Below are 17,001 nucleotides of genomic sequence, written 5' to 3' on the forward strand. Positions count from 1 at the left end.
ACCCTTTTACAATGATACCCCTTCGTTGCCTAGGTCAGCCCTTATATTGTGTTCAGGTAATTGGATAATCAATTAAAGAAACGAAGTTACATAAATAGAGAATTGCAAACCAATGTTTCTAAAAGAAAGAATCGTCAACTAAAGACAGAAATAGAAACTATCTAAAACAACTAAAGAAACCTAAATGACCATTCAATAACTAAATATTACTTTAATACCCTCCCTTAATGGTCATCCTATCAACTACACCAAGTTGCCCCCTAAATTTTACAAACTTGTCCAGCCTCAAAGACTTGGTGAGGATGTCTGCAGTCTGATCCTCAGTTGGAACATATTGCAACTAAACAGATACATCTTCTACAAATTGTTGGATGAAATGACAATGAAGCTCAACATGTTTGGTGCACTCATGGAAGACTAGATTCTTGGCAAGTTTCAGCACCCCTTGATTATCACAAAACAAGGGAGAAGGACCTACTTGAGACATTTGCATGTCAGAAAGCATCCTTTGAAGCCAAACTACCTCTCAAGTTGCCTTAACAGTTCCCCGATATTCTACTTCGGTCGAGGAAAGAGCTACTACCTACTGCTTCTTGTTGGTCCATCTGACTGCACCTATGGCCAAACTGAAGACATAACCAGAAGTAGACATTTTGTCATCAACAGGACTTGCCCAATCCGAGTCTGTAAAAACAATGAGCCTAGGATCTTTGCTTTTGCTATACAAAAGGGCAAAGTCAAGAGTGCCCTTCACATATCTCAGCACACACTTCATTGCAACCCAATGTTCAGCTTTAGGGGCTATCATGAATCAAGATATGTAGCTCAAAACATAACTGAGGTCAAGTCTAGTGGCGGTGAGATAGATGAGGCTGCCCACTAGTTGCCTAAAAGTTAATTCATTCACCATAGGTGAATCCGATTTGATTGATAGTTTTAGCGCTTTCTCCATAGGTGTAGAGTGAAATCCAAGTCTATAAAACCAATAAGCCTAGGATCTTTGCTTCTGCTATATAGAAGGCCAAAGTCAAGAGTGCCCTTCACATATCTCAACACACGCTTCCTTGCAACCCAATGTTCAACTTTAGGGGCTGTCATGAAGCGAGATAAGTAGCTCACAGCATAATTGAGGTCAAGTCTAGTGGTGGTGAGATAGATGAGGCTGCCCACTAGTTGCCTAAAAGCTGATTCATTCACCACAGGTGAATCCGATTTGATTGATAGTTTCAGCCCTTTCTCCATAGGTGTAGATGCAAGTTTGCAATCGTGCATCCGAAACTTATCCAGCAAACTCTTGGCATACTTTAATTGAGAAATAAAAATGTGACCATCTATCTGCCAAACCTCCAGAGACGATAATGCAGAAGTCCCAAGTTTGTCATGTCAAAGGACTCGCACAAATTTTGTTTGATCTGCTCAATCAAATGTGTTGCACTACTAGTGATGTTCAGGTCATCAACATAGATGACAAGAAGAAGGATATCACCACCAGTATTCTTGACATACAAATTGGGATCAAAAGGACTCCTCTAAAAGCCTTGATCAACTAAGTACTTATCAATTTTTATGTACCATGCTCGAGGAACCTGTTTGAGGCCATAGAGTGCTTTTACTAGTCTGCATACCTGGTTTTCTTTATTGGCAACCTTGAACCCAAGAGGTTGCGTCATATAGACTTCAACCTACAACTCACCATTGAGGAATGCACTCTTGACATCCATTTGATGGACTTTCCATCCAAACTGGGCTGAAATAGCAAGGACAAGCCAAATGGTGCCCATTTTGGCTATGGGAGCAAATGTCTCCTCATAGTCAATGCACTCTTTCTGCGAGAACCCTTTGGCTACTAACCGAGCCTTGTACTTATCAAGAGTTCCATCAGCCTTATACTTGACTTCATAAAGACTGTGATTCTCAAGGCCAACAGCAACTGTAGTGCGAGTCTCCTTGTCAACAATGTTGCACTTGTGAGAACTAAAGACGACATCCAGCTGTGGAGAATGATGCATGATCTGACTGACTAACAACAGATTGAGCTCCATACCTGAGAAATATCAAATTTCTCCCTCCAAGCGTGATCTAAATGTTGCCCCTTCCAACAACAGTATACTCTTCGCCTCCTCCAAAGATCACTAAATCAGTGAATGGCGTGTATTCTGTAAACGAATCCCAACGATGGGTGAAGTGTCGAGAGGCACCAAAGTCAATGTACCAGGCAAATGATTTCACATGATCGAATGGGTGTTTGGCCATGAACACATAGAAGGCAAACTCCTAGTCAAAATGTGTGGCAGCATGGGCCTTTTGTTGAGACCCTCCCCATCTAGATTGCTCAGACACCAGTCGTTTGTTGCAATTTTTCTACCTATGGCCATACTTATTCTTAGGATTCTTCGAAGGTTTGCCTTGGCCTTTCTGCTGGAAGGACTTGCCTTTGTCCTTGTCCTTATCCAAGGTTTTGGCAGTGAATGCCTGTTCAGTAGAGGATGTGTTGGTGTTGCTACCAAATTGCTATTTCCATCTATCCTGCTGCAGAAGCTTGTTGCTGAGATCAGGAAACATGAGGTCAACATTTGTTGATGTAACGTTGAGCGTCTCAATAAAATGTTCATAAGATTTTGGTAGGCTTTTCAAAGTTATGACCACCATATCTTCCTCCTCCATTTTACGACCAATTGCCTCCAGCTGAACACGGATGTCCTTTATTTTAATAAGATGCTCCTGCAAAGACATCTTCTCGTCCATCATGATGGAGAACAGCATGTTCTTCAGAAAGAAAGCTTGGCTTTTATCTGAGGTTTCATGGAGATCCTTCAAATGAGTCCAGATCTTTGCAGTTGTCTTTTCGAACAGCAATTGAGGCAATTGATCATCGGTGAGAGATAATTTGATGAGCATCACTAATTCTCAGTTGCGCTTATCAAACTTGTCTTGATCTTTTCCCGCAACTAAAGGACGAGCAGTCTTACCCAAAACAATGTAGTCAAGGCACCATTACTCAAATATTGTCAACATGCGTTGTTTCCACGTGTTGTAGTTACGACCGCTGAACTTCTGACTGTTTTCCAACATAATGTTGGTCAAAGATGCCATCACAAATACCAAGGTCAAAGAAATCAACCTTGTGAAGACACAAAAAATCAAGCAAAAGCTTTTGATATAAAATCAGATCAAAGAAACCTCCGGCAAAAATACCAAGGCAAAAAAACATGCTCGACACCCGAGCACGGATATCAAAGGACAGATCCTAAGGCAGATTTTAAGAGAAAATCATCAAATCTGCATAGCCATGCAAAGAAAATCACACACAATTTTGAAATCAAAATCTGCAAAAGCCTTGTTTTGTTTATTTTTGAAACCCTAGATTGCTGGAAATGACCAGTCGCAAACAAGCAGGAAAATCACGAGCAAACAAACAGTATAAAAACTCCTTCACAAACCCACAGCCACAACAGACGAATGCAGAAAGAAACGGGTTGCAGAAAACCTAAATCCCGTGAACAAAGAGAAGAAATCCACACTGAAAAAAATGCAGAGAAAATCCAAAAATCCTCATCGCAAAAAGGTTCAGACTGAGTCGCGGAAAAGACCAGAGGTCTCGAAAAAAAACAGAGACGCTATCATGATCTTCAAAAACAAATGGTATGAAGAACCCATGATTTTGAAAAGCGCTTTGTCACAAAAGAGACAGGTCCAACACGCGAAAAAAGCCCGCAAACACGCACAATGTTGCTGGAAGTTGTGTAGACCCAAACACACAAATTGAACAGAAAAAAAATCTACACTTGAACAACCTTAGAAATCCGACCTTCAATCAGAAAAGATGACCCGCAATTTTCCACAAAAATAAACTTCTTATTTTTCCTTTTGAAGAAAACCGATTTTGATCACATAAAAAAAATCAAAAAAGCTAAACAAATCTTTTAGAAAGATTTTTAGCAAATTTAAAAAACCCACTCTGATACCATGTTCAGGTAATTGGATAATCAGTTCTCTTCTCACATGTTGGGAGAGATCCTTAACATAAATGATATTCAGTTCTTTGATGTACTCCTATGTAAATTTTGGTTCTTAAGTGTAATATAAGATTTATCCTTTCATAGTTATGTTAAACAAAATGTGTACTGAGTTTGTACATCGACCCATCTAAACTTATATTACTAGCTTCATTCGAAAATAGGTCTTTTGTATCAGATCAGATATGAATGAGGAATCTGCCAGCTATCAGCCATACAGTTGTATCATAAATAGAGGTATACAAAAATAATCATCTAATCGTTGCTTGCTTCTGCTCTGTCTACTCTTAGCTATTCTGTCAAATGAAAGCATGTGTAATGATCCCAACATATATTGTACAATAAGAGCAGAAATGTGAAGCAAACATGAGATTGATATCTACACAGAAGATGGGCAAAATATAAAGGATATTATATACAATATCCATGCAGATAGAAGAAGAAAATAGAATTTATTATAGTTTACTAGTTTATCTAAGGAATTCAGAACAATAAAAGGCATGAAAGCCCATTGATAAAATTGTTATAGAAATTTTAGATTGCTTTGTGATCAAGCAAAGATTAGTTTTGTTTTGTGTAGAAAAAGTTTGTCATTAGTCATTTTCAGAGAAGGTTTCCTTGCCTATTAATGTGGCAAGACAGATTATAACATGGCAATAATTATTTAGAATGAAAATATGTGATTATGCACTTAAGATTGGAAGTCCTCACAATCAGAAGCTGCAAGTTTGGTATGTTCTCATTATTGATTGTAAATTGTTATCAGATCAGAATTTCAGTGTCTTTATTCTAGCAAAATTTTCAACTTCAAAATTATGGGCTTCAGAATTGAGTCGGTCCATGGCAACCTTCTAACTCATTTCCATGTTATACGTCACCTTTAGATGGAAGAGTGATAGAATCAATACAAGTGAGCCAATAATTTTTGTCTTTTTTCATTTTAACAGGAATGTTTTAGCATCATCAATACAAAAAAGCCAGAGATGCCTTTAATTAATTTACATAAGATATTCTTCCATATAGGAGTGACTCGTATTCATCATGCACTGGGACCTTGACTGGCGACTGATCCACTTTCACTACTCTCACTTTCTTCTGAACAAGTATAAATACGATAAAGACAAGCTGTCAATCTTCAGTGCCAGAGTAATCTGCAGGCAGTCAGTCATCAACCACTACACAGAAAGGAAGTACTACTCTGAGAACAAGCAACTAATTATCAAAAAAAGCCAAAAATGAAGAAAATATTTTAGGCTGTATGTCAGTCCAAAATGCCCAGTTGTCATTATTACAGGAACTACATAATTACCATCTGCAAATTTTTTGCAAAAAATATCCACCAGAATACTATACATAGAATAGAAAGCAACAAGAGTATGGTAGTAATTGATGAAATGTCCTCTAGAGTCTGAACTCAAAATTTTCTGCAATAAGGGAATGAAAACACATACCTCGCCAGTATGAGGGTTTATTGTCTGTAAAACACTCTCAATAGCTTTATACTCCATTTTAGATGCCTTCTGTGTGAGTTGGAATGATCGTATGCATACTACATCCTTGCCAGCTGCAGTCTTAAACCTAAGCTTAATCTGGGCCTTTGTTTCAGTCTCTCCTGCAACCTGACACAAAGGCCAAAGATTACAAAAATCAATAACAGGTTTGAACTTAATGGTTAGGAATTAACATCTACAAGCCTGACGTTACAAGTCACTTTATCTAGCATTATGTGAACCTCATCCCTGAACCAGAATTACAAAGAGTAACTAAGCACCATAACCATATCAGTCAGCGATTCCCCAAGAATGAATTCAGTAAAGTGGGCCTGAACTCTTCATTTTGTTAATACAATTTAACTTCCCAAATTTAGCACTGATTTGGACAGAGTAATGTCTTGTAATGTCCCCACCTTGAGCTTACCTGGATTTTGCCTTAAATTAGTAATTCCACAATATAGTTTATCATTTTTTTCTAATTATGAGAGTGACTTAATCTAGTCATTCAATAAACCTACAAATTCACAAATAAATACATGGATTAATAGCACATATATTACAAAGAAAGATAAACATGTATTTCTACCTGTAACCAATCACAGTTTAGTTTGGTAGGAAAGCCTCAAGAGGGTGCCTGTAAACTGCTCAACCCAATTAAGCCCAAGAGCGCACAGCGTCCCACTATGACAACTCACCTCTTGGCCCACAAGAGGCAGGACCGTCCCGTTATGACAATTCCATCCCTAGGGGTGGCCTACTTAGCTTGGGAGAACCGGTAAACTGCAATTCCCTAACGTACTTCCTCCATTCATTCCTGTGATTGATTACAAGATAAGATATACGTACATATATAAATAATCTAAGAAAATATAATCAAGTAACTAATTCATTATATCCATAATAATGTATATTTATGTTTTGCCTTTTTATAAATAAATATATTCTTATTGATATTATTTCAAACATATACGTATGTATATCTTGCTAACATCATTATTATATATAAATCTATTATTTTTATTCTGATTTGAATATATACATATATGAATTAAATTATGTTATCAATTATTAACCTATTTGCTAATTATCTACCACTGCTGCCAAACAATATTAATTGTTATTATAATTGTGGTGAAAAGGGAGACAGATCTGACATGCGTCTCTGGTCTGCCCGAGTAATGAAATTAAGTATGACTGTCATACGTACTGCAGTCTATATTAATATTATTATTAAATTCTGCATAATAGCATTATCAGGCTTCACGTATTAACATACGTATTAAGCACATCCCAATGTATACCATCAAGAACAAGGATGTTACGGCTTGTAATTTAATAACAGTTCTGATTTGATCTGATCGATGGTGACCAATGAATCTTCCTTACCAATAATCTCAGCTTTTTTTGACCGAACTGCCTTGTCCTTTTAGCATTTGATGTCTTTCCTTTGTCATTGTTTTCCCGTTAAATAGAACCCAATGGCTGTCTTAAAAGCCACGTCCCATGCCTATGGTGGAGTCTCTTCCCAAAGTTCGTGCCTCAGCCAGCGATTCATATTTTAATTCAGTTAGTAGTTATTATTTATTACAATTGGCAGTTTTTATTATTAGTAATAATTCTGATTTGATTTATTGTTAATTATAAATTGTTTATCTATTGTTTATTAATACATATAAGTAATATATATGTAATATAATTGAGGAAAATAAATAGATAATGATAGGCTCTGAAATATGTTTATTTATTGATTAGTTGTTTTCAAGATTCATATTTGTTTTTAATTTGAATAAATCGATACATCGATATATTCAAATACAATTTATTGTTTCCAATATAGGGGATATGACATTTCTTCAGGAAAACTCCATTTTAAATTTCCTTGATATATGATTTAACATTGAGAATCAACACTTACAGTCACTTATCATTTATTGCTAGAGAGAACCCATTGCAAAGCAGCAAGAAAATAAAAAAATATTTTGCTAAAGTGAGCCTTGTGCAAATTGATAAACAGCAAAAGCTATCAACTTCACCCTATCAGCCAAAAAGATGTTAAATGGATTCTCATGATATATTTTAGAAATTGCGCATCAGCTAAAGAACAGATCCACATGATAAAATAGAAATTTAGAATTCTGTTAAAACCACTTTTCATTGGCATTTATGGGCAAGCATTGAAAGAGAAATCATACTTCTGGGAAAGGACCCAAAGCAAACACACTTGCACAGGAATGGCCACAGAAAAGACTCATAAAATAGCAGTCATGGTGGAGTGTCTACTCTCAGGGTTAATGCTGGCCACACCTTGAAGAGTCTAGATGCTAGTTCAAGAAATGTTCTTTCTGTACTCAAACTTTCACAAGCCTTCAATGTTCATCCTTAATGCAAAGCTTTGGTTTAGTGTGAATTAGGATTAAATGCTTACTAATTGATTAAGATGCTTTGTCATGTCCCCACTTTGAAATATAATATAATAATAAATAATAATAATAAAATTAAAAATACAAAAGAATAAAAATAAAAAATAAATTAAAATATAAAAGAATATAATTAAATATAATTAAAATTTGACCAAAGTTAATGAATGGTTAAAAGGCATGAAGTGATAAGTTGTGACTCTCCCAAATATGAGGTATAAAAGGGAGAAAAGAACTCATTTAAAGGAGGATAATTTTGGAATCAGAAGTGCAGATCTGATTGTGAAAGGTTGTGTCCCTTTCAAAGGGCAGAAATAATGAAGAGTTGCACTCTTTCAAAGGGTGCTAATGGTGGAAGGGTGTGTCTCTTGCCAAAAGGGCATACATGATAAAGAGGTGTGACCTTCCCCTCACATGAAGGGATATAAAGGAAAGGAATCAAAGCATCTCGGTAAAAACACCATCAACCCGATCAGATCAGAACTGTTATTAAGTTACAGGCAGTAACATCCTTGTTCTTGGTGGTATGCATGGGGATGTGCTTAATATGTATGCTTAATATATGAAGCCTGATAATGTTCTTATGTAGAATTTAGTAGTAGTATTAATATAGACTGCAAGACATCTATACTCACACCCTTAGGAGAAAATTGTCTTGGACACAAGACGTCACAACTTTCTCAGAAAACCCCCATTCGAACCAACAGCAGGAAGAAATAAATGAACTGATTGATGCCAATTATTAGGAACAGATTTACTAAGAAACATTCTACATGAAACCACCATGAGATGACAACAAGGGCAGCGATCTTGCATAAAAGATATTAATATCCTATTAATTGGTTAACTAATGTCTAACTGGTTTATCCACAATTAATGTGCCCAAATTGATGTATTAATAAATTAACCAACCACCAATTAAGTGTCATTTCACCAAGGAGCCCAGTGGTTATGAAAGGATGGGATACACAAGATATAGAGATGTCTTTTGAGAGGAGGGTTACAACTTTATGAACAAGCAGACATGACTCTTCACCAATGAAGGAGAAAATACTTATACAAAAATCTTATCACTCCAAGGAGGCATGGCATCAGACTTTGTATTTTATAAGATATTAAACACTCAGCAGTTCAACTGAATATTGTATTTTGGTATGAGCCTCCTGTGCATAACATGGTAAATGCTGTATCAATATACATATATCTCTGCATACTAACGATTACAATGCACTGCTGTTATACTTGATTATATATTGTATCTGACTAATGCTTTTCCTGCAGTTTATTTATTATATGTACAATGTCTGAATAATACTGGATCCTTCATATGTTCTGAAAGTTCTCAGTCATGGTAACAGAAGAGTGGGATCTCAAATAGGGGGAACAGTGTTGGGGTCACCCCTAAGCACGCCACCTCATGTGTATGGCTGGGTCCACATGAGGCCAAAGGGGAGCAAAGGTGCTCTGCCTTTGGGCTTAGGAGGGTTAGACTTAGGGCACCCTATTGGGGTAAATCCTTATCCTCTGTACCATGGTGATGGATGGAATCACGTGAATGGGAGAAGGTGGCTTGATTGAGGGGGAACGGTTGTAAAGACACCCTCTCAAGTTACCCATCCTAGCTTGCTATGATTCGGGTTCCTTTAGTTAGTTAAGTGACCTTGTAATCAATTAGTAAGTTATGACCTATGATCTTGATCTCTACATTTACAGTCGTTTGTAATTGTAAATTGCCTTATGTTTCATCATAATCAGTCATTCTTTACTTTATGCATCATATCAGTCATTCTTTACTTTATGTATCATCATAGTTGGTTGTTTGTAATTATTATTCACTTATAAGTTATTTAATATAATTTGTAGGTTATTTTCTAACTTGTTTACAGGATTTTCCTTTTAGAAGATAAAGGTATCCTTTCTCTAACCCTTACTGACTAAGAATAGTAATCTAGGGCAAAAACTAGGGTAATTAACAAAAGGGAACATTACATGCTTGAGCTTTGTTGGGACACAATCCCATAGTGCAAAACAATTTTGCTCGAGACCCTTCCCCTTTGTTGCCCTTCCCTTATTTTATCCACCATTAATTACCAATCTAAGAAATTACAAGTGGGCCCCTTCATGTGTTAGAAGTTTTAAAAATCAAAATAAAAATTCTACATTTTGGGTGTTTTGTGTCAAGTTTCTGTGTGTTTTGGAGTGTCAAAATTTCCCTTCTCCAAGTGCCATATCCCTGACCCTCCAAACATCAACTTTGTGCCTTGAATTCTTTCTTGCAACGGAGTTTCAACATTTCCTTTCCTTGGGCATCATTTCCTCCATCCCCCCAATCTCCAAAACACCCATTCCTTCCACTTTCCCTTTGACGTTACAGTTTTAGGCTTACCCTTACTAGATACCTAGTATGCCTTGGGCCCAATCCCCAATTCCTTTTGTACCCCATTCCCCACTCTTTTTCTCTTATCCTTGCCAATGTTTTAGCCTTTTCCTTCCCTAAGTGCCTATCACAAGGTATCCCCAAACCTCAATTCCCAAAACCTTTTCAGTGTATTATCCCTTTGAGATTGTATGTATGAACATACTCCTATTTGGATAACTAGCATGTCATGTGCCCAATCCCTAACCCTTGACAAGTGATAAGAGTTAAGAGTCATCCCCAACCTCTAATCCCCAAAACTCTAACACATCCCACATTTTGCACTATTCACTCATCCATGAACCCCTACATCTTCCAAATCACCATTAAGGCCCCAATTAGACCCTCACAACATTCCACAATTGTTCTCCCACCTAAAAATTCAATTCAATCTCTTGGGTGTATGCATTTTTCAAACAGCGAACAGTGTTCCCTTGCACAGGCCGGCGACAATGCAGTATATATATTGAAGTCAATTCCCGCAAGCAACAAGGACATTGATTTCTTGCGACTTGCAGCTGGTATAAATATTCATTCATTTTACATTCAAATGGTTTGTCATTGAGCCAATATATCTGATCTGCTATGCTCCAAACATATTCTAGAGTATCAAATGCTGCATATCTACACTATTAATGCCAATACAATTTGTAAAGAGTAGGAAAGATTTTGTAATGCACAACTTCTTTAATATTGTCTCCATGGGAGTTTGTAGTGATTCATGGGAATATTGTAATCACAATTATTGTATTTCCTCTTGCCAAATTTGTTGGCACGATTGGAATGAAGGATTGATGTATGTGAGACAGTATCTAATGCATTGCAAGTATCTTGTAATAGTCATTCCTTGATCGCATAGGGGTTATTGCAAATTTATTATGGATTATTAAGTATGTACATTGCATGAAATGTAATATCTGGTTTTCATATGAATGTAAATCTGATTTTGCTGATGCTTTGCCAGATGTGTTCCCTTCCTCTTTGCTGTTCATGACTCAATTGCTCAATGGTGTAGGCACCAATCCACATTGACGATGAATCAATTATCTTCCATTAAAACAACCCACATCCTGGTTAGTGGTAGGAATAGACTAGGATTTATATATGTTGTTCATAGAGTCATACCCAATATTTTTACACCTTGCCATTGTGTATGCAATGTACAATGAAAGTATCCATGGGGATTATAATGATACTAATATCTATAGGTGCGTGTGCAAGGTATTGTAATCAATTGTATTAGAGCTCGAATGTAACTAGTTGGTCTTGACCGAGTGACAAATATAGGTATCAAGTGTACATTTGGTTGTTGATTTCACAGTCATGTTACATTTTTATTAGTTAAAACATTATAAATGGTATCTTTGGAAATACCCTCTCGAGTTTAAACTGAACTTGAAGCATGGGAGAGATTACCCACTTGCATCAATTAGCCTTTAACCCTCTCAAGTCTCAAGTTGTTGATGACCCCAGAGCCTTGAAGGTAGAATAGTAGTTCTAGGATTGTAGAGTAGGGGGAGTCATTGCCCGTGGTTAAACGAGCACCCAATTATTATGTCTGATTGCTTACATCTCTGATCAACAAAAATCAATATGGTATCAGAGCGGGTTTAGAAATTTGATCAGATTTGTAAGTTTCCTTCACAGTAACGACAAAGATACTGGTGCCTCATGTGTGATACAATGGTGATGCCTCTGCTAGGAGCGAGGGAGGAGGTCACTTTTGCGTAGCATGATGGGAATGGGGATGGCGTTGCGGTGAGAGTGGCACCCTAGCACGGTGTTGTGTAGTGTCCACCCTTGATTTGACTTATTTTGACTAGAGTTGACTTTTATATTATGCTTGATAGGCTTATCTAGACTATATTTTGATGATTTGGATGATGATTACTCATGTGCTTCAGTGACTTATGATTGATGTTAGACACTCTTAGACATATGCTATTTTGATTATCTATATGGATGTTGGTACTATCATGATTGATCATGTGATTTGATGATATATGTACTCGATGGATTTGATATGCTCACTATGTGATGGATTATTGATAGATTAGATTTATCATGGTTTTGATGATGATTATGATTACGCTAACCCTACTTCATGATTACATATGATGAGATATTTATGAGATGTGTTTGACTATTGTTTGACTGTCTTCGTGATAGAGACGATTCCACATCACTCATTGCGAACGGGATGTGTCGTCATGATTCTCTATCACTTGCTTGTTCTATATGTGTATATGTATATGTGGTATTGTCGTTTTGTGGTTGCAGGATTTTGCAGGTACCAGACATCGACTCCACCTAGCTTCACAGGTCTGAGCGTGTCTTTAGTTCCAATGGCTTATGTGGTTCGGAGATGGCATGAGTTCTCCTCGCATTCTCTAGGTCTAAGTTGTTCACCGTGAGTAGTCGGCGTCTTGGCATAATTCGCCATGTTAGTTAGTAAGCTTGGTCTTTTGGTGTTGTGAGTCCAATTTATACCGGTTGATTTACTTGTTTATGTTAGAGTAATTATGTGGCTCTTGATGTGTAATTTTATAATTGGTAAAGTTTATTTTAATGTATTTAATTTATAAGTTTTGAATATTTAATTATTTGATATTTATATTTATTTGATAATTAACGTTTATTGATTTTATGATTATTTAATAATTGATAAGCCTTATTGGTTGTAATATTTATTTAATATTTGTGATTTAATCTTTAATGGTATTTTATTCTTTAATTATTTATTTGACCTTCTATGGTTTGATATTTATTTGATATCTTATATTTATTTGGTTCTTTAATTTATTTTATTAGCTTTTAAGTTATTTGATTTTAATCCCCATTTATATTATTTATTTACAGCTTATATTTATTTAATAGTTTGACTTTTATTCCTAAGTGGGGTGTATGAACACATTAAATTAAATAAAGAAATAAAACAATCCCACTTAGCTGGATAAGAATATTTTATTTACTTTACCTACCCTTCACTCTCATTGGTTAAATTCAAAATGGGTGAATAAATTATATTATATAGTGGGTTGGTAAAATATACTCCAAAATGGAATATTTTGATTGGCCGAGATTGAGGCTAGGGTTTTGGATTATTGTTGTTTTTTATTTTCATTCCCGTGAGGTTTTTCGGGTTGGTTGGCTCTTCTCTGGAAATTTCTCTAGCAAGTTTTCTTCTTGGTTTTGGATTTCTTCTCTCTTGGTTTTGGCTGGAGCTTGGTTGGATTTTGGTTTGGCTTGTGGGAGCTCTTCTTCAGCTTCAATCCATTTCTTCAAGTTGCAGGTTGGAGTTCTTCACTTTGCATTTACTTTACTCTATAGTTTTGGGTCTGGGTTGAAATATTACTTTACTCTATAGTTTTATTATTGCTGAAGGTTAATATATGGGAGGGAAACTTTATGTTATGAGAGTTTTTATATAGTTGCTAGGAGATATATATATTTGGTTTTCCTGTGTATGGCATTTCTCGGCTCTATGAAAATTGTTTCGAATCCTTGTTTGTATGAGAGTAGTTTGGTTTTCCCTTTTGTGAGTCCTTCAGTTGTGATTGTTTGGGATTGTCTTCATTGGATTCTCTGTGAGTTTTGCAATGGTTCTATTTGTTTTATGCCATGAAGATATTTGATTAAATCTTGGGTTATAGTCTGAGATATTTTAGTGTGTTTATACCTATGTATTCCTTGTTTCTGGGCGTCTCTTTTCAGATGTTTTCCGAGCCCTTTTGTAAAGTTTGGATTTTATTATTTTACCTGAAAGTTTTCTAAGTTTTCCGTAAGTCTTGTGCAAAAGCGTTGTCTTATTGTGCATAAGCGTTGTTCTGTATTGCATTTGTGCTGCTCTGCGCAGCATAAGCGCTATCACAGAAAGCATAAGCGTGAATCTAGAAACATAAGCGTTGTCTTAGGATGCATATACACGATTCTAGAACACATAAGCGCTGTCCTTTTTGGCATAAGCGCTGTCCTACGGAGCAAAAGCGCTAACCTGTCTATGTTTTGTATTTTCTCAGTTTTGGTCATTTCTGAGGTATTTTCCTGAATTGATTTTTGTACCAGAGGCTTTATTTGAGGTCTGTTAATATTTTCCAAATTCGGCTTTGATCAATTTCGATGCATTTTGATGGTTTTGAGTATATTTGTTTCTCTATGCATTGTGAATATTTTAGACTCTCTTCCATGTGAATAGGCCATGGATGATTGAGATGATTGCTATATTGTTTTGGACCAGCAAGTGAGTAGGCCTTGTTGTGATGTTATTCTTTATTTGATGGTTTGATATGCTTTGTTTATTGCTAGCCAAGAGGCTCATTTTGCTATATTGATGTTGTTGTAGCCTTGCTTATGTTGTAAGAGTATGTGTGGAAGTTGTTGGCTGCATTGAGTATTATTTTTCATGTATTTATGTTGGTAGAGACTCTTGTGATTTATTGTTGGGCCATGGGTCACGAGAGATAGGCTTGCATGAGGTTCCTTGTAAGGATGCATGAAGTCTAGACCACCGGGGCACATTGGAGTTTTCCGTGATTTGTAAATAAGTGATAACCTAATAATTGATGGGTTGGGTAGTTAGATTAATTAATAAGATGATAAATTGGTTTGTGCCTCATGACTTAGTCCTAGGGAGGATGATTTAGGATAAGCATGAGAAGGCCGTGAAAACGGTAAGCTAATCTCCCTTAATCTCTCATAAGTTGAGATGGCTCCACATGTCCATCAGGCTAGTGCCTTGTGTTATTATGTTATTATGTTATGAGGATGGCATGTGATGACACTCCACTCCTAAATGTGTTTCCCCTTTATGATTTATGATTATGCTTATTGGATGCATTTATGTCTTGATGAGTTTTACGCCTCTCGGAGTTCATTCTTGTTGTACGTGTGAGTTCTTGCTTGAGAGTCCTTGTGTGGTTAGTCTCCTTGGTTATAGGTGTCAGCTTAGGTTTAGAGTATGTGTTGGGACCTTGTGTCATCTCCTAGCACGGGGGGTGGTTCCATTGGTTCCACATGGTCGGGAGGTTGGTGTTTTTTAGCCATTGGAATGTTCTCTTGGATTCTTCTTGCGTGGATGTGGATTTTTCTTCATGATGTACTATGGATGTACCTTGTAGCAGATTTATGTAATGGATAAGATGGAATGTATGTAATGTAATATTTTTGTATATAGTTGATGGAATCTTGTAGTAGAAAGACCTATGCTCATAGTGTATTTAGTGTACTTATATTTGTAAGATGAATTGTAGTTGGAAATTGCAATTAAGGCATATTTGTATTTGTACTATTGTAGAGATGTGATTTTATGAATCATGGAAATAAAGTGGATTATAGTTAGAATAGAATGGAATAGCTTTATGGATTAGTTGTATTATTTCATGGAATGTTTAGAGGCTAGTTAGAATGTTAAAGAATCTTGAAAGAGGAATATTCGTAGATTAATAAGTGAATATGTTAGAAGATGCTAATTGGATCTAGTAAATAGGAATGATTCACATAGATGCATTGGTAGAAAGGAAATTATGCATATCATGAGGAATAAGTAATGTTGTAGGTTGCATATCTCATGGTTAAAGAATTAGAATATGATGCATTAATGAAGGTGAAATATACCTATCGTGTGTGTAGTATGTTATTGTGGAAATGAATTAAGTAATGATGTTAAAGTACCCTAGAGAAAGATTATTGATGTTGTGTTATTTCCGCTTGTGATATTTGATGAAATGAGAAATGATGTATGTTCATATTGGTTAATTGGTTAATGAATGTAAATAGATGGAGATGTTATATGTTGCATTAGTTGTTATTAGATGTTAATTAAACAAAAAATTATCTCCATTTGTATATTATTGTTTAGTTTCTTTAGGGTATTTTGGCAGGCATTACATGGAGTGTTTGTTGGAGAGCTATGGCGACAAGTGCTACAACATAAAGGGCTACCTGTTGATGTGTTTTTTATGCACATGCGAACACAGAATAAAATACCAAAGTATCTTATCCTCTCTTGAACAAAATTTCCTCGAATGCTGAAGATTTCACCTAAGGATCAATCGAGGCAACTCCAAGGTTCTTATATGTAGGTTCTGTACATGCGGATAAGCTCTTGTGGTATGATGTGATTATGCTGGAATCACAAGGGGACTTACATTTGATGACCTGAGCGTCTGATTTACTTTGGATATCACTGGAATGTGGGTCTATACTGATCCTTGATTTTTTTAAAAGGGAAAAAAGGATAAGGGTTGGAGAGGAATCTAATTCTAACACTAAGAATGTAGGAGCAATGGATGACCTTTGATGAAACTTTAACTAAGTCTTGCTTTGACATGCTATGATCATCTCCACAAGGTTAGTGTGATCTTCTAAGGATAGCTTTATGATGTTCAGATCACCGCTACAAGCATAGACACCGTCAGGTTGATGCATATAAATGAAGAAGCGATAATTGAAGTTAAGCTCAAGTTGAATGATTTCAGTTGACTACGCAAGGCAAGTTTGCAATCAACAAACCGCTAGTAGTATGGATATACAAATTTCACCATTGATCATACAAATTTCTTCCATTCATCTAATGACATGAAATTAAATTTGAGAAGTATAAAGACCATGCAAATTGTAGAATCAACACATAGAATTCACCATTCCTTCAATGAATTTTA

At 36.1% G+C, this 17,001-nt stretch overlaps 1 protein-coding gene across 3 annotated transcripts in view; it reads right to left on the bottom strand.

Moving 5' to 3' along the window:
- LOC131075873 (DNA repair protein RAD50) overlaps positions 1 to 17,001 on the bottom strand; it is a 235,786-nt gene that overhangs the window by 207,923 nt on the left and 10,862 nt on the right. For all 3 annotated transcript variants that reach the window (XM_058012799.2, XM_058012797.2, XM_058012798.2), the window contains one exon: positions 5,468 to 5,635. In XM_058012799.2, coding sequence (XP_057868782.1) covers positions 5,468 to 5,635 — 168 coding nt within the window. The remainder of the gene's footprint in view (positions 1 to 5,467; positions 5,636 to 17,001) is intronic.

Source organism: Cryptomeria japonica, chromosome 10 (assembly GCF_030272615.1).
Source record: "Cryptomeria japonica chromosome 10, Sugi_1.0, whole genome shotgun sequence".
Taxonomy (NCBI): domain Eukaryota; kingdom Viridiplantae; phylum Streptophyta; class Pinopsida; order Cupressales; family Cupressaceae; genus Cryptomeria; species Cryptomeria japonica.